The 19,243-nt window shown below is 44.6% G+C and overlaps 1 protein-coding gene across 1 annotated transcript in view; it reads right to left on the bottom strand.

The window, feature by feature from the left end:
• ADAMTS20 (ADAM metallopeptidase with thrombospondin type 1 motif 20) overlaps positions 1-19,243 on the bottom strand; it is a 1,463,844-nt gene that overhangs the window by 128,921 nt on the left and 1,315,680 nt on the right. Inside the window, exons 31-32 of the mRNA XM_078648053.1 lie at positions 7,503-7,673; positions 87-287 (exon numbers count right to left, since the gene is read on the bottom strand). Coding sequence (XP_078504179.1) covers positions 87-287; positions 7,503-7,673 — 372 coding nt within the window. The remainder of the gene's footprint in view (positions 1-86; positions 288-7,502; positions 7,674-19,243) is intronic.

Here is a 19,243-nt window from a genome sequence, read left to right as displayed (position 1 = left end):
TTAGGCAGCCTCCTAGCTATTCTTGCAAAGTCCTAACAAAACTTTGATTCACGATGACAGAGTAGAATTTACACATGGTTACTAACCTCGCTCCATTTGCCAACTTTCCAAGTCGCTGTGTGCAGACAATCCTTGTCTGTGCATTTACGCATAAATGCAAGAGGACGAACGGGACATGTTTTGTAAAATACTGGTCGTAGTCCTTTAGTGTAATGGTTTCGATTAGGCATCACATCCAAGCAGTGAGTTACTTTTCTTTGTAAACTAGAGCTGCAGTGAGCTGAACACTGAAATAAGAATCCAAAGACACGAATGTGAATAAGGGTAGTATTGCAACCACTGTGGCCAGCAATAAATAAATAAATAAGAAGCATCGACCTGTGTAATCTTCATGAAGTTCATTTTCTTGCTCAGTACTATTTAGATTAACATTTAGCCTAATAGTAAAGTGCTACATGTGGTGTTAAATAGTAGTAATAATAATAATCATCATTATTAGCAACCATAATGATGGCAATAAGAATTATGATAGTACTACTGGCGACACATCCATACTGTTAATAATGTTAAAAGCAATACTAACAGTAAAACAATAAGGCAATAAAATTAAGTATATAATTATCTAACTGACCTGAGAAAATATCGTGTCCTGTCACACAGATTCAATTCTAGAATGAGCTGACAGGAAAAAAACAATTGGGACCATACATACTAAGCTTAGTTATTTTGATCATATCTCACTGTTCAGGTTTAATCCCTGGTGCTGTGGATATGGTTAGCCACCTTTATTTATAACTACTTAATATAAAAAAACAGTATGGCGCAAATCATACATTCAGATCCATTGAGTGCAATATACACAGGAGGGTATAGCGGTCTCATTGCAAACTTATTTGGAACAGGCATTCTGAGACCCTGCTCCATCCTCTGAAGCGCCGGCTGAGACCATTCTGGTGTCATTGCCACTACCGCAGCAGGAAGATCTGGATGCTCAGGACTTGGATGCAGTCCTCACATTGGAGGAGGTTCGTACGGTTTTAGGATAATTACTGGGGGCAAGGTGCTGGGTTGTGATGGAATCCCTGCAGGTTTTACCAGACCTATTAATTGGTGCTTACACAGCATCTATTAGAGAAGTACTTAGATGAGCGTGAGAGGGGTTTGCTTCCAGCGTCTATGAGAGAGAGTACCATTTCAATGCTATAGAAGCCTGGAGGAGACCTGTTGGATCCCTCAGCGTACAGGCCATTCACAATGACCAGTACAGACACTAAGGTACTTTGTAAAGTGAATGCCCTTCTGCTCCGCCCTAGTCATTACCCAACTGATATATGCAGGCCAATGCAGATTCATGCCTGGTCGCAGTACCTCAATGAACCTGCGGCACCTAATTCATGTTCTACATGAGAGGGAAGGTCGCGATGAAGAACTGGCTGTGGTGTCAATAGACATAGCTAAAGCCTTCGAAACACTTAATATCTCACATGAATGTTGGAAGCAACTGGGTTCAAACCCCACTTTTGTTCCTGGGTATGTCTATTGTGTATTACGGCCACTGCTTGGGTAAGGGTGGGAAGGAGGTATTCTACACTTAGGGAGATGGTGAGGGGCATGCACCAGGGATGTCCACTATCCCCCCTCCTTTTTGTTATAGCACTGGAGCTCTTGCTGTTCAGATCTGGCAACATATAGCAAAATGGGGGACTAGGGTGGTAGGCATCAGCCACTTGGTGTTCTTATATGCAGGCGATACTCATTTTTACGTCTTATCTCCCCAGCAGTCTCTACCTATCCTGTTATTGTATTTAACTGCTTTTGGGGAACTATCAGGCATCTATCGCAATTATGGTAAACCCCTCATGTTCCTGCTAAGGTCTCTGACTGCCTGTGGAGAGGGGGATTTGCTGCTGGTTCCCCTTAGATGGGAGTTGGACTCCTTCAGCTCAGTTATAGCACATACCTCAAAAAGGCGAAATCAATGCAATATAGAGAGGGTCATTGTGGGACTACGCTCATCGGTGCAATTCTGGACTTCCCTACTGCTGTCTCTCATGGGCCATCTGGCTGTTGCGAAGATGGTGTTTCTGCCTCGTTGACTCTACGTTATCTAGCATATCTTTGACATGCTGACCCGGCTGTCTTTCATAGGTTGCACACTCTCCTGACTTCTCTGATCGGGGTGGAGGGGCAGACCAGAGTCCATATGTTGCTACCATTGGAGGAGGGAGGTCTGGTGGTACCTGGTCTGGAGCAATACTACTTGGCTGCCCAAATACAACATGTGTTCTATAGGTTAGGTGAGGAGGACTTGGGAGAAGTCCTCTCTTTCCTTTGACCAACCTCTCTTACTTGGATGAAATATAGTTATGGTGTCTAGATGCTGGAAGAAAGGTCAGCATGTATTTGGCTTCAACAACTTCATTCTGTAAATATCTGTGACATTCTGCTAAGCAAGTAAGTCTAATGGCATGTAAACAGGTACCTGTATATCTCCTTGCTATCATTCAACATTGTTTTACTAGAGGAACTGTGTCTTCCTAGAATTTGGGTGAGGGAATATTCAAGTGAGACATTTATTGGGGCAATGTGGGCATCACTTCAACAGATTTTTCTTTTTGTAGAGATTAGTTTAATTAGTTCTGGGGTTATTGCCATAATCTAAGACTTGGAAATATTTGGATTTTGCTATACAAAAGTAAATGGATGATGCAGTACATAAGTCTCCGCAAGTTCAATGATACAAGTCATGCCTACTTCTAGGCATGTCCTCTTGTAGGAAAATGGCTCTTTTTGCATGTTCATCCAGGTTTGTGAACTAACGCAGCTGTTTTTATTTACTCTCTTCACTAAAACTCTGCTAACTCAGCACCTGTTCCTGTGCTGTGACCCCTAAAACATGCTAAAATGGCTATACTTGTATTTGGCATATTTAATTTACCTGTAAATCCCTGGTATTTAGTACAGGGTGCACCCAGGGCCAGTAAGCTAAATGTGACTAGTGGACTGCAGCACACATTGTCACCACTAGAGTGACAGACCAAAACATGATGGCCGTCCAACTACTGTAGCCCTTCTGTGTGTGTCATATTAGACCTAAACTTGCCTTTTAAATATTAACAAGTCATCCCTAAGTCGGCTGTATTACTCAATAGGGCAGGATGCATGGAATTTAAAAGTAAGATGTCCTTAGAGTGAAATTGTCTCGAACGCTATTTTTACTGTATCAGGGTTAACTGTTTCATAAAAAAGCATTGGGCATAAAGTTGTACATTTAAATAAGGTTACATGTGCTACAGAAACACCTACAAAATGAATTCATGGACTTTTAAAATACGTTTTAGACTCCTAATTCATTGGTAAAGTCAGATTTGTACTAAATATTTTATAACAAGAATTTACAATGCAATGGTCTCGGCATTGTTAAAGTTAGAGCTATTGGCATTGCTCATGACATTATTTTTTTTAATGTTTTTGTTTTTAAAACATAAATAAATGGCATTGTCATTTACAATGCCAATAGGTTAATCGCTCGCAAATGTGAGACCTATTGCTTTTGCACCCACACAGAGCCACCCACACAAAGCCACCCACACACACATACAGAGCCACCCACACAGAGTCATACACACAGAGCCACCCACACACACAGAGCCACCTACACACACACACACAGAGCCACCTACGCACACACACAGAGCCACCTACACACACAGAGCCACCTACACACACACACACAGCCACCTACACACACACACACACAGAGCCACCCACACATAGAGCCACCTACAAAAAAAGCTAGCCACCCCACACACACAGACAGAGCCCCACACACACAGACAGAGCCCCACACACAGCCACACACAGAGCCACACACACACAAGGCAAGAAAAGCGGCACAATCAGGGGCAGAAGGCAAGAAAAACGGCACAATCAGGGGAACAGAGGCAAGAAAAACGGCACAATCAGGGGAACAGAGGCAAGAAAAACGGCACAATCAGGGGGCAGAAGGCAAGAAAAGCAGCACAATCAGGGGGCAGAAGGCAAGAAAAGACTGGTGTCTGATTAAAATGTATACATACACAAGCCTTTGCAATGCAATAGGTCTCGCATTAGGAAAGTTTGAGCTATTGGTCTTGTAAATGACAAATTTTTTATTTATGTGTTGGTTGAAACTAGCGAAATTAATAGCTTTGTCATTTACAATGCCAAAACATTGTGGTTTGGGTCTTGTGTTAAGTCTATATAAAGAATACTTATTTTTATAAAAACATGTGTAGTGTCCATCTGTAGTGTTTTCGCTGTATTATGGTATGTGTTCACAAATGCTTTACACACTGCCTGCTCATGCCAACCTACCACAGGGTTGAGCAGGGGTTATTTTAGGAGTGTAGCCCCCTTACTGTGACTAGAAGCAAGGGTCCCTATTTGGACAAAGGTGCGAACCATTGCCAACTAGAGACCCCCAGTTCTAACAGCTGCTGACTAATCCAATTGACATGATGGAGGATTTTATGTCCAATTACTGGACATTATACAGATTGTAATCCTTCCAAGACAGAACCTGGAAAGGCATTTTTGTGCAAAATCGCACAGTGCCATATCTTACGGATGTTCACAGGGACACCTTAGGCGCAGTAGGTATTGACGAGATAGTCTCGGGAAAGGTCCCAGGAGAAGGTCTCTCAATAGAATTTTATACATTTAAAAAACCCAGTATGGTCACACTACTGTATAAAATGTTTAAAGAAGCATCTGTTTTGGTATCTTTCTACAGAATATAATAGAGCCAAGATATCATTGGCCATATAAAATGTGCTAACTACAGGCTCATTTCTCTTATTAGCTCCGATATGAATATCCTAGCTAAGACACTGGCTAATAGGACTAAAAAGGTCATTCACCAATGCATCTATGCAGCACATGTGGGGTTCGTTCTCAGCTGCTCTATTACTAATCACTTTATTTATAATTTCATACGGAATTTCTATGGTAAGCAAAGCTCAGCCGATGTGTTTCATTTCCTCCAGGGGAACTTCAACAGGGATTAGAAGTTTTTCGGTAAATTTTCAATAACGGACTTGTAGTGCAGGAAATTTTCTCCAGTGTATTGTGCTGGGAGCCCTCGGAGTACTTACAGGCATAGTAAAGCCTGCATGATGCGACCGCGTCCGTTCGGTCAAACTCCCTCAGGGAGGGAAAAACTTCTAAGCCCTGATGACGTTCCTCCAGAAGGAATGAAACGCGTTGGCTGAGCTTTGCTTACCATAGAAATTCTATATGAAATTATAAATAAAGAACTTTTTTAATACTACCTACAGTCTATTGGACTTCATTGCCTGGCACAACCCCATTTGTAGTAATCAATTTTGGATCTGGAGCACAGAGGCGTCAAGCAACGGCTGGCGCTGGGGAATTTTGCGCAGGAACAAGATTTATTTGAACTAGCCTGAGGTGCAGAGTTAGGAGTCCGCCGTTGAACTCTTTGACAATGATAATAGTGTACTACAAAGTAAGTCAGGTTGCCTTTTGTTTCTGGAAAATATTAATAGATAATTGTGATAAAAATTAAGGGCTTAGGGTACAGCGAAAAGTCAGGATGCAAACAAATCATGAAATGACCAGAATAAGAGAGACAAAGTCAGAATGCCATCATCTCTTGAAAAAAGAAAAGGCTAGATAGAGGTTGTGATGTCTTGGAGTGGATTGCTAATACTTCATGTAGGCAGAGCATAATGTGTTGATTGATTCTCAACACTTGACAACCACCAGTGTGACTTATTTGACCCTACAGTTCCAGAGCAGACCCACGGTTGCAATGGCTTCACTGGGATTTAAAAGGCACATCGTTTTAACAGAACAAATGTTTGCTAAGGCATGATTGATGGACTCAGCCAGCACACAGCAGAGGTGGAATATCCTATGGTCTAATACAAATTTTAAAAAGGGAGAACATATTACGCTGGATAGAATTCTTTAGGGATACCAACGCTCTCACTGACTTCTGGATTACACTTAACAGGAGAAACTCCCAATATACCCCTAAAGTATAGAGGAACATCATTAAAGAGTATTTCTAAATTACAATGAATATGCATATTTTATTAATTAATTGTATGCCTTTGGTGTTGTATAGCGCAAGTTAAGCTAAAATGCCTTATCTAAAGCACTCCATCGACTTCATTAGAAAACGATCACAGTGCTTGTGAACTTAGAGTCATATCTAAAAGAATTATACAAAAAGGAACAGCAGTTACCTCTAGTGATTTCGGACATTTGACATAATTATTTTTCCTTGGAAACAGTTCTGGCGAGAACCACATGCCAAAGAGGTACAAGAGGATGGCGTATGAATGAATTCAAAATTAATACAATTGTTATTTCAATATGGCAATTAGTGTCAGAGTTTAATAGCTTGTGAAAGTCAATCACAATGCTATGACACAAAAAAAGACTTATCAGATAAGTTCTTTGGAAAATGAGAAATAATATCAAAGATAGAAAAGAAAACGTAATAATAAAATCAGATAACGTACATGAAAAACAACTGTTTAAGAGGATAGAGAATACAGTATATATCTTAAAAAATATCCCCGCTGAGATTTAGGAAGGCAGTCAGAATGATAACAAGGCACAGGTGTACATGCACAGATGGTATTCGTTATTTACCATGCAATAGTATTACATGGTAAATAATGTATCGTAAGGGCCTGTGGCACTGTTTTCAGTGCCACCTACATATTGATTTACCGATTTGGTAAATTTACAGAATCGGTATTTTACTTAATCGGTAAATTTACCGATTCGGTAAATATACCGATTCTGTAAATTTTAAGGCCCCTACATCTCCATTTGCAAATACCGGTCGGTAACGGCCGAAATCGGCCGCTACCGACCGGTATTTGCCGACCTACATCTGGCCCATAGTTATTGCCAATTAAACTCCTTAGATGTTCTCCCCTGCATCTTAGGTGGTACATTTTCTGCAAGTAAATTTCTAGCATAATTGATTTACTGTGGTAGTAGTGTTAGATAATAGTATTGAAAGCATGCAGCGGTTTGATAGATCCATGAGTTGATTCACCTAATGCATAGATCGGTGTATACCTTGCAAACACAGGGTAAATTCATGGTGGGTTGACCAAGAATTTCATACGTCAAAGCAGTGATGTTTGTAGGTCAAAATAATTCTAGGAGGCGGTCATGTAATCCACTAGCATGGAGATTATATGCTACAAATATAAGTAACATGTACAACCCCATTGCCTGAGAAAGGTGAAATGGTAATGCCATTTTACATATGGTAGCCATAATCCTTGCTTCTAAGGTCCATAAAAAGGACTGCTGTGTAGACAACAGTAACATATTTTACATAAAGAACTTTGAGATTAGTGCGATTTAGCTCAAGATGAAAAGAAGTGGTATTGCTATACAACAGCAGAAAGTGTTGTGTTTAACTAAAAGACAGTTATAACATTTTAATTTAAAAAGTAGGTGCTGTGTACCTGTGACGAATCCTTGGTAACCACCACAAACCTGCAGCGCGCATGCCTGCACTTTTTTGTAGAAGGAGGCCTTGTCGACAAATCACAGTAATTTTCTTTCACAGGTTTTCTGTTATCATCCACACACCTTATCTTGCGCCACGTTTGCCCTTTCTTGCATGCCATTGAACACTGCATGTGGAAACATGTTTAAAAAAATGTTTTATTAATACGCACCATTGTTTTTATCTAACAAAGACAATCAATACGAAATTGTATAACTTAAAAGTCAACCACAAACAGAATGCTGATCAATTAATGTTCTATTTCGGATAGAAAATGCCATTCTACTTATGATCTTATGAGCAGTGTAAAGGAGTATCAGTTTGCTAAGTCAGTTGATTTGAAACTTCCCAAACATTTTTCAGAAAATGTAAGCTTTGACAAGTGCCTTGGTAGTAACAAGCATTGAAAATGCAATAGGTCTCGCTTTTGATTTAGTTAAAGCCATTTGCTTTGCTAATGGTATTGTATAGCAAAGCAAATGGCTTTAAATGAATGAAAGGCGAGACCTATTGCATTTGCAATGCTTGTTCTATTCATGTAACTCTCCCATGTCCTCTCCCCCTACAATCCTTGCCAAACATCCCTCTACCTGCACCTGCGACCCTCCTTAGTTAGGGCTGATCAGCCTTAATCTGCTCTGTAAAGCCTCGTCCACCCGGTAGCACCCCTTGTTGTCCATCTGGCTCTATGGAGCTAGTTGTTTCTTTACATCAGAGCTCTTGATTCCTCCTACTCCACTTCTTTTACTTGCACCCACCTTCTTATCCCCCGCCCGCTCGACTCCGCTTTGGGATCAAATGGATTTCGCCCTTGTCTTTCATGCACCTGTCTAATGTTCCTCCTATCGTAGCAGTGCTGGCAGCTTTTTGAACCCTCCTCCTTGCCATGACTCCTTCAGATGACGTGGGTCTGTGCTGTGCATTCCCACCTCTTCCAAATTTGGCTGCATTGAATTTTGCCTTCATCACTGGGGCGCACAGCTGTGGTGTGTTAGCAGTGGTGTGTCAGCAGCAGTGGTGAGTCAGCAGTGGTGTGTCAGCAGTGGTGTGTCAGCAGTGGCGTGTCAGCAGCGATGTGTCAGCAGTGGTGTGTCAGCAGCGGTGTGTCAGCAGTAGTGTCAGCAGCGGCGTGTCAGCAGTAGCGTGTCAGCAGTGATGTGTCAGCAGTGATGTGACAGCAGTGTTGTGTCAGCAGTGGTGTGTCAGCAATGGTGTGTCAGCAGCGGTGTGTCAGCAGCGGTGTGTCAGCAGCAGTGTGTGAGCAGTGGTGTAAAAGCAGTGGCGTGTCAGCAGCGGCTTGTCAGCAGCGGTGTGTCAGCAGCGGTGTGTCAGCAGCGGTGTGTCAGCAGCAGCGTGTCAGCAGCAGCGTGTCAGCAGCGGCGTGTCAGCAATGTTGTGTCAGCAGTGTTGTCAGCAGCGGCATGTTAGCAGCAGCGTGTTAGCAGCGGCGTGTCAGCAGCGGCGTGTCAGCAGTGGCGTGTCGGCAGCGGCGTGTCAGCAGTGGCATGTCAGCAGTGGCGTGTCAGCAGTGGCATGTCATGCCGTAACTTCTCCACTAGTGAGAAGTGAGCAGTGTGAGCACTGGCACATGCTGTCTCGAAACGTGTGTCTTCAGGCTGTTTTGCACCCTGGCTCAGCAGCCTGCTGTCACTGCAGTCCGGAAAAAAGTGCCAGGAAACAAAACAGAGCCCGATAGAGATCCGCTTCGGTCCCCCCCTCAAAAACACTGCTGGTGCTCAGCACCAGTGAGACCAGGCCCACTTAAAGCTCTGGTCACATGATAATAAACTGAGAGCATCTAGGGGTGCAGGACGAGGAGGCACCGTACAGCCGGCTGTGCGACAGAGGGCCAGGGTTCGAGGTCACTAGGAGACAGGCGGTGAACTGAGAATTGAAACCGCCTGGTTCTAGATATTTTACAGGGAGTGTTTATATAGCGCAGAGCTGGCTAGAGAGCACAGCAGAAGGGCTTTAGTGAAATACTCCTGGAAACCTATCTGCGGGCTACTGCTGCACGGCCCAAGTGACCACTTGGCGGCGCTGGTGTGTCCTGCGTAAGCATTTAGTCTGATCGCGTGACGGACACTTGATTCTACAGCCAGGGATTCTCCTGCACCAGCCAGCACCGCCTCCAGGCTTCACTCCTCCTTGCCTGCTAAGTGTATTCAATTTGATACCATTCAACTGCATTGTCAGGAGGGGAAAGGTTAAGTTAAGATACTCCGCGATCAGTGCAAAATGCATATTTTAAAATCTAACAACAAAAAGAAGTGAGCGCTTGGACAGGTGAGCAATCGGGGCTCTGCCGACAGATGACAATCTGCGCTTCAGGGATCAGGCCTGCACTGCAATGCGTTCAGAGTCCTATGGTGGTAATGCTGCAGTGCTACATGGATGGACATTGCCCCCCTGCATGGCTCGGGAGACTGTGCACCCGCCCCGATCTTCAGGTCGGTATTTTTTATTTTGAGCATTGGCCCAACAATCATGCGTGCGTGAATGCTCAGTGCTCGATGCACCATGGGATGCGGTCCAAAGGTGGACTCTGTGACCTGGAAGGAAACACCATGTGAAACCTTCTTTACTGAATGTGACTACTTCAGCTCACGGGGCAGGGGGGACTAGCAGTGGTCGCAGCCACGGATTAGCGTACCAGGAAAGGCATGTTCATTTGTGCACCCTGAAAGTGCGCTCCTGTTTCTGTCAGGCCCCTTCAGATAGGTCCTTCACTCCACCCACGGGGCCGTGGATGGCACAGGTGTGATTGCCATCTGTATGTGCAGTCACATGTGCTGGGAGTGAATGTTGTGTGACAGCGGCAGCCCACAAACCTTATTCCCTGTTAAAGAGTGGACCCTAATATGGTTGAGCAACTCCTGCAGGGCTCCTCCAAAGCATTCCCGCGGTCATTTGCAGTATCTCTGCTGGATGTCTGCAGTACATCTGTTGGATGTCTGCAGTACCTCTGTTGGATGTCTGCAGTACCTCTGCTGGGTGGCTCCAGTACCTCTGCTGGGTGTCTTTAATACCTCTCGGCTCTGTTGTGTCTGTTTGCAGATGCTTACAGGAGCTCTGTTGAACTGCTGAGGTAGCACAGTGGATGGAGTACTGGCATTACAAATTAATAAAGCCAGCTGAAATGCATTCACGCCTGAACAATTTGCCATTCCGTAATCCTTTTAACCAAAATGCAGAAGCGGAGACATGTTTGTCGAACAGGAGGTTTGATGAGTTTTAGCTCGTGAGCCCGCCGTTGCTTACTACTGTTCAGCGTTTTTGTACAGATGTTATGTTCCTCCTAAATGTCTGCAAAGGTTGTAATGAAACAATTGCTGTGAAAATACCAGTAAGATTCGGCGTCTATTTTCTCACTCAGCATGCTTATAATGAAAACAACGTTCGCACAGATAAGATCAATCAAGCAAGCAAAATACCAGTTTAATGTGCGCTCATAATCGAATTAGGATTTTTTTTTCTAGCATCTAAAAAGTGACAACTGTCCAGAAATGCAAACCGATTCCAGTAAAACAGCACAGGGTTCTTTGCTGGTAAGCTTGCACCCGTGGCTAAATGCGCAGCATACAAAAATAAGCATCGATCTCTTGTCTTTATGGGGCCATGTGTTTGGCCCCATAAATATAAGAAACTGCTTTGCGGCAGCAGCAAAGCAGGCAAGCCAGTCCGGCTCGGAGACAAAGGGCGTGAACAGAAAACCCTCATTTCCAATGGCAGGCCACCATTTAGCCGCCGGCCAATGGAAATGAGGGGAGGGGCTTAAAGCCCTCTTCTCAAAGTCGTCTCTTACAAAATCTTTTGCGGAGGCGGAGCAGCACTGTGTCCTGCAACGCCACGCAAGACCTAAAAAGGGAAAATTCAACTGGCTTGTCCTCCAGTAGGAAATAATTCCCATCACTGCTAAAGATCACACACAGTATTCTAAAGAAATGGGGCAACCCAATAACCCAGGGACCTGGGCCGGACAATTACAATAAAAAAAGTGGATCCTACATGATCTGTGTAGCCCTGGACTTCCACGGCGATAGTATTGTCAAGAAAAGGTTTACTACGTTTTCTTAGTTAAGCAGTCAATGCATTTCTTTATGGTAGGTGAATTCAAAGGTAGAAGAAAAAAGTCATGCCAAAATGACACATAATTTACATTGATAAAAAAGGACCAGGTGCTCCAATATAGTGACAGCGCCTGTGTCCTGCAGCCTAGGGTCAACCAGGCAGACAGGGGCCCATCCTGTCCTGAGTATACTCCAGGAGTCAATTGGCCTGTGCTTGGAAACAGCAGAAATCCCTTTCTGTCACACTAAGCCAGTGTTCTTCAATCTGTGGGGGGCGCGACACCTTCCCAGGGGGGGGCGCGCACTCCACTTCAATCTCACCTTTGTTCCCTGCATCCGTAGAAGAAGAGTCCGATATGTGGAAGAGGGAGGGAGGAGATCGATGGGGCAGGAGGTGCCCGTTCTTTTGTCCTGTTATCTCTCCCAGGAGGGGGTTAATTCAACGAGCTGACAGCTTCAGCTGCAGTGGGAGGCGAGGGGTCTCCTCTGCTAAAACTGAAAGTGTGTCTGTTTGTTTGCTTTCGATTTTAGCAGAGGAGACATCCTGCCTTCCACTGCAGCTGAATTAACCCCCTCCTGGGAGAGTTAGCTCTTCCCAGAACGGAGACAAAGTTTCCACAGTTCGAGTCTCTGCAATGAAGCTCAACATCTTGTGATTCTAGGCAAATCACTTAATCTCCCTGCGCCTAACAAAAACAAGTGGCTAATGAATCAGGTGACAAGACTAATACAGAGTCAACACATGCAGATTAGGTCAATGTATCAGAGGGATGCTACTCGAACACAGGGATAGTAATAGACACCAATGCCATAGACCAGTCTTTGATTTAAGTAGCTTGATGGGTCTACATATGTGCACTGAAACTGGCTACTGAGAGACTGGTAAGCCTCACCAGTGGCAGCAAAGAAACGAAATAAGGGACCAGAAAGGCACCCACAGACAGGGAGAAAGATCACAAATGTCACTATATTATGCTGCATTTTCTCCCAGCCAGGGCTGCAGAGAACCCATTATGGGAGATTGTGCATCTGCATGTACTCCATCTGCTCCAAGAGGGATCCAAAGATAAACAAATGTTGCCACTCAATCCTTCAGAAGGACACCTAAGGCCGTTCCAAATAGTACAAGGTACACTTCAAACTTGCCTGGAATTAAGTCCAAACTCCACATCTTTAAGATTTATGGGGGCTGGAACAAGCCACAGGCGATGGAACTGGAATATAACTTGCGAAGCATAAGTTAAGATTTTGAGAGCCTGGTACATAAATGCCACGTGTTCAGGCTGCTCAGACATGTTCTGACTACTTCTGAATGCGCCAATTCACATATCTCAATTATTTTCTCTCAGCATGAAGCCAAAAGTACAAAGGAGGAGATGGTTGGTAATTCAACAGAGGACAATAGTGTGGCTTGAATTTAAAAGTGCACTGAAGTCCCCAAATTTGTACTGTTGGACAATCAAGGTTATTATCAGCAACAGACTGGGGAAACCCTCATAAATGCCATGTAGATTCCATCCAAGGGGAATGGCAATGAAGAACAAGCTTGGGGAGACAGCTGCCTGAAATAAGGAGGAGCGCCAGCGTGAGGAGACCCAGGGACTCAAATAAGAACAGGGCCAGGTAGTGCCATAAGGAGAGGGCCAGGCTGAGCCAGCGCAAGGAGAATGTGGAGCTGAAATGCGGAGCGGTGCCAGCCTGAGAGGAGACTGCGGGGCTGAAATGCAGAGCTGTGCCAGCCTGAGAGGAGACTGCGAGGTTGAAATGGGGAAGAATCTGTGGCACGCCTGGGTGGAGAGAGGCTGTGGGCAGTTTGGGATGCACAGATCTGAACACACATGAGACCACTGCGTGAAGACTGGCAGGAGGCACCGCACTGGGCTTAAGGACTGTGTCCAGCAAGACCATCTCACCTCATTGGGAGGGACCGGTTCAGATGGTAAGGCAACCCTGCGCAGGGCACCATTACTAAAGATGCAACCCTAGCACCCAGCAGCAGAGGGGGTCTGATCTGGCTAGTGGCAGAGCTGTGGGCCCCGGTTACTTAGATTATCAGCTCTGGGCACATGGGTAAAGAGACCATGGGTTGGCCTGACCGAGGCAGGAGGGGGGCGATCGAATGCCAACAGGTCTTTACATCTGAGGAGACCTTGGCAGCAACTTTGGGAAGAACACACACCACCGCCCCTCTTAAAGGCATTAACCGGAATAGGGAGCTCGGATTTACAGAAAATATTTGAAGAATATCAAATGTTTATCACCCAGTGGGAAATGGTCCGCCCACAGTGGATTGTTAATCAGGTACAACTGCTAACTATCCCTGCTTTGTAAAACCTAAAAAACACCACCCCCTGTTTTTAGTCGACCCTCTCCAAAAACCGGGACATGAGCTAAATATGCCCGGAATGTGCGCGTGGCGGTCGAGTCCAGAAATTTCTGTCAGGTGGTGGGGGGGCCCAACATCTAAAAAAATTCAGCTGGGGGGGGCTCAAGCTACAAAAGTTTGAAGACCTCTGCACTAAGCTGACAGGCTGTGCTCTCCCCAGCTAAGTCTCCTCTTGGTTCACTCAGTCTGGCAGGATGGCTCAGCGAGATGAATTAAGCCGGAAAAATATGCAGCAATCGTCGGTTCACCAGTTTGAATGCCAGGAAGGGCGACTCACCCGCCCTAATTTGGGTAATAGTCGCATCTGCTATGTGCAGTGGCGCACAGCGAAGCCTCATGTGTGCCTCAACTCAAAGTTCCCTGGTTTAAACATTGGAGAAAGGTTTTGGCACATTCGTCTTCCCATGCTTCTGTGCCCTTGAGCTGACTTTTGGTGCCAGGTTTGCACACTATGTGCTGTAGCCTAGGACTACATTATTAACCATGAAGTAAAAAACTGCAGAGGGAACACATTCGGAAGGGACGGTCACCGTGGCCTTTGTGATGCAGATTTTCCACTCACAACATTATGGGTGTTTATTATCCCAGTATGGGTGATAGGATAGCTTAGCGTGCGAATGCACCACGCACTACAGAAATCAGAAGATGATATACTCTCTCCCGCCTTGACAAACACCATCCCTCGATATCACCATCTGAAGATGGGAGTGAGAAAGCGAGGGTGCCGCAGGAGGCAAGAGGCACTGAGAGGTGGTGGTTGGCAAAGGAAACAAGACTTTTTACACTTCTTTCATTTGACATTGTGTCCAGAACAGAGGAATCTTTTAAAATAGGAAATGAACAACACAACTGTACAAATCATCCCTAACCAGGTGGAGACTGATCTCTCAGATACCCTGTGTTTCAAATAGGTGTCAGCAACTTGTTCGAAGCAAAAACTCACAGACCTGTCAAAAACTTGTCCCAAAAACATGACCAAGATTTATATCCCTTGGCAGCCTGGAGGGAATTCTAGGGAGCATACTCGCATCCAGGGCTTTTGGAGCAGCCCTTGGGTGTAAAACAGAGATAGCATGCACATCCGCCTGCCCCATACGTGAGGATGGTGTTATTAATGCCCCACTTGGTATTTATGAGATTGTTTTACTTCCAAACCACTACTGCCCCAAGGTGCAGATGCAAAAAAATGACAGCGCTCACAGGGAATCTCAATGCGCTGCTTCAAAGTCAGTTCTGACGCAGCTTACAGTTATTTTATAACGTGTACACAGACACGGTTTTATCTTATACTCTTGGCATTAAATTAATGCAAATCCTTTTCAGAGCATTTTGAGTGAAGTTATTTTATAAAATAATCACAGAACACCAGCACAATGTAAACAAATAAGGCAGGGTAAGTTCTAATATAACTTGTTTTTACATATGACCACGTACAATCAATATAGAAAGGTAAAGAAAATACCTGCCCTCCCACTGATGTCTTTACTTGAATAATACTTAAAAACATATCAGTGTGCCCCGCAGGTGTTTTTAATTGCAGGTGAGCGTTTAACCCTTAAACTATAGTTATCACAAAGCACCCTTCATTTCATATGCGGCTCCTCTACTAAGGCAGAGGAGAGTCGCCCCACAGCTTTCAAGCAGTGGAAAAGAGGAAAAATAAAATGATAATAACAGGTTGTTTTGGGGCCGGTAGAATTTGGCTGTCTCACAGCCAGCAGGGGGAGGAGTGGTTCATGCACTTAAGTGTGCATGACGATTCGGCCGGCCCAGTCACAAGCACTTAGCTTTTTCTCCACTGGGCTGTAATGCACAGCCTGGGTGGAGAACATGAACAGGCTCCCACAGCCCATCTGAGCGCAGAACCAGGGCACTCAGACCAATAACAACGCAGCTGTCAAGGTGACTGGTGTAGGGTAATCTGGGTGCTTCCTGCTTCCAGGGAAGAGATGACACCGGAGGAGAGACGGCGGCCCTGCAGAGGAGGCAAGTGGGAGTATTTTTTTGTTTCAACTCCCCCAAACCCCCCATATCCGCAGCCCTGCCACGCTCATTCTGCACCAGCAAACACTGAATGCATTCAAATATTATTTTAGGACACTGAACATGGTGCGCCTTTGAGTATATATGCACTATTGGACAATCCTAGTGTATGTAAAACAAATGTACAGGGTGGCATGTTGGGCAAAATATGATGGATTGGTATGTAGCCCGAGCAATATATTTATTTTTATTTATTTTGAAGGTTTTATATAGCGCGAAAAAGACTCTTGCGAGTATCAGAGCGCTTTACATGACAAGTAGAAATATATACAGTATATATTACGAAATAGTGAACCACGAAATAAGTAAGTAATACATACATCTAGATCAAGAGAAGGCAGTGCGAGGCTAGTGCAAAACAGCAAAGATAAACAGAAGGACGAATATAAGCGAAGAAAAGCAAGTAATATAGTACAGTGAATAGAACATAGAGTTCACGTGGATTGAGCCATGAGGATGGCTTTCACTTCTCTTTTGAAGGAAGCAGAGGAAGGGTTCATTCTAGTTTCACTGGGCAGAGCGTTCCATATCCTTGGAGCCATCCGGAGTAGGACCGGTTATACGTTTTTTTCTTGGCAAATCGTTGAGGTTGTAGGAGAAGAGTCTTGGCACTCCTGGAAGCTCTGCTGCCCGCTGAGAGCACCAGTTTCTGAGCTAGGTATTGTGGGGCGTTGTGGTAGAGGGCCTTGTGTGTCATACAAGCGATTTTTAAATGAATTCTGGCTTCAAACGGTAGCCAGTTGAGGGCTTTCATGTCTGGGGATATGTGGGTGTTTCTCTTAGAACCTGTGATGAGTCTCGCAGCTGAGTTGATCGTGGCTCTTAGCGGGGCTGTCAATGACCTCGGGAGTCCGCATAAGGTTACTGATCCGTATTCCAAGCGGGGGATAACTAAGGCTTGAACTACTTGTTTGAAATCGAAGACGGGCAGGTAGGGTTTTAGTTTTCGCAGGTTCTTTAGGTGAAAGTTGGCTCCCTTAGTTGAGGCGCTGATGTGTTTCAGCATCTTGAGGTTATTGTCCAGCGTTACCCCTAGAGATTTTGCTGAGTCGACTATGAGCGGTTGTCCATTGAGAGCTGTTAGGTGCTTCATCCAGTCTGTGATAGTTTGAGTTTTGTTAGGGGGAGCGATTACAAGGAATTCCATTTTGAGGGAGTTAAGTTTCAAGTGTTTTTTGGCCAGCCAGATTTTGGTTTTTTGTAGTGTGGAGTTCAGTGATTTGATGTCTTCAAGAGAGTGAATTTTGATGTAAATTTGGGTGTCGTCAGCATACATGTGGAATTGAATCAAGGAGAGGCTGAGAAGATCAGTGAGGGGTTCCATGAAAAGGTTGAATAGGGTGGGAGAGAGGGAGGAGCCTTGAGGAACTCCCAGAGTGACAGACGAGGGGAAGGAGAGGGATTGGTTGACCTTGAATCTTTGGGATCTGTTTTGGAGGAAAGAGGCGAACCAGTTAAATACACTTCCAGACAAACCCATTCTGTGTTTCAAGAGATTCAGCAGGTTGTCGTGTTTGACGGTGTCAGATGCTGATGACAGGTCGAGTAGGATTAGCAGACAGGCTTCATTTTGGTCAAGGATTTTTAGAGCGTCATCTAATACATGTGTCATTGCTGAATCTGTCCTGTGACCTGCTCTGAAACCAGATTGAAATTGGTTCAGCAGGTTGAAACGATCAATGTGACTGTTCAGTTGTATGTGAACACATTTTTCCAGGACTTTAGCTAACATAGGGATGTTAGAGATTGGGCGATAGTTATTAGGGTCTGCAGGACCTGCTGTGGGCTTCTTTAGGATAGGCGAGACCTGCCCCGTTTTCAAGGTGTCTGTAATGGATCCTTGAAGAAGGGAAGTATTAATGATCTTGGTCGAGAGGGATAGTAAGAGAGCAGTGAAGTCTTTTATGTAGTTTGCCGGGAGCGGGTCAGTGAAGTGATTGGATGGTTTCAGCGCGTTTAACGTTTTTAATATGGTATCTTCACTGTAAGTGTTGAAGTAGGACCATAATGCATTGTTTTTTAGTTTAATTAGTGGGAGATCATTAGCTAGGGCACCAGCTAGGGATAGTGATGGCTCTCTTTTAGGTCTGAGATGGATATTAGGTCCTTGAGTAGATCTGATTTAATGGATTCTGTCTTAGAGGCGAAAAAGGAGGCAAATTCCTCACAAGTGGGAATAGCGAGAGGGTTGGTATTAAGGACCTTAGGTAGGCTCTTGGTTTGGGCTTTGATAAGATCGAAGAGTTTTTTGGGGCAATTCTTGGCTAGATCTAGTTGGGACCTGAAGAAATCGGTTTTAGATGTTCTGATTTTTCTAAAGTAAGTATTTCTGGAGGTTCTGAGAAGTTTAAGGAGGTCAGTTGAGGGTGTAGCTCTCCAGCGTCGTTCAATTACTCTAAGAGAGTGTCTGTCATCATTTAGCCTCCCGTCGTACTATTGTTTGGAATTTTTTGAGGAGGTTCTCTTCAGTTGCAATGGGGCAATTTTGTCTAGGAGGTTGTTTATGGAGTGAAAGTAGTGATTTGTCAGCTCCTGAACATCAGCCAGGTCTTCCGGGGGACTGTGAGGGTTTGAGTTATCAAGGGCTGTGAGGTCAGATCTGACGTTTTTAAGGTTTCTCTTCCAGATCTTGGTTCTCAGGGGTTGTGTAGGGAGTCGAGTAATGGTTTCCGAGATTTGGAATGGAATGATATGATGGTCAGACCAGTCGCAAAGGAGTATCGAGTCGAGCTGGGTGGAGTCCGCTTTGGATATTATTAGGACGAGAGTTGCACCCTTGTCGTGTGTTGGGCTGGTACATATTTGGATTGCCAGTGGCTGAGATTAATTCAAGCATTCCATTCATCACATTCTTTTTGCATTTGATGGCTTCAGTGCACCGGGTATGCCCAGACCTGAGTCCCTGGCTCACTGTAGAACAAAGCTATACTTAGCTGAAGAGCCCATAACATGCTTGAATTAATCTCAGCCCCTGGGAATCACTCGGGCCACATCTCAATCTATTGTGTTTTGCCACCCTAGTTTGGACCAAACCATATGCAAATCAGTCTTGATCCTGTTCCTCATGGGAACAGTCTATCCCAAACTGCCAGGCCCTCCCTGATTCAGAACACTAGCTACCTAGGACTGGTTTTGCGCTTGTTATGGACTCTTCAATTTGCATATCTTGTGTGCTACTGATTGCATTTTTGTGATTTT

This window comes from Lissotriton helveticus, chromosome 1_1 (genome assembly GCF_964261635.1).
Source record: "Lissotriton helveticus chromosome 1_1, aLisHel1.1, whole genome shotgun sequence".
Lineage (NCBI taxonomy): Eukaryota > Metazoa > Chordata > Amphibia > Caudata > Salamandridae > Lissotriton > Lissotriton helveticus.
Note: the sequence above shows the minus strand (reverse complement) of the source record. Positions and strands in the feature narration are given on the sequence as shown.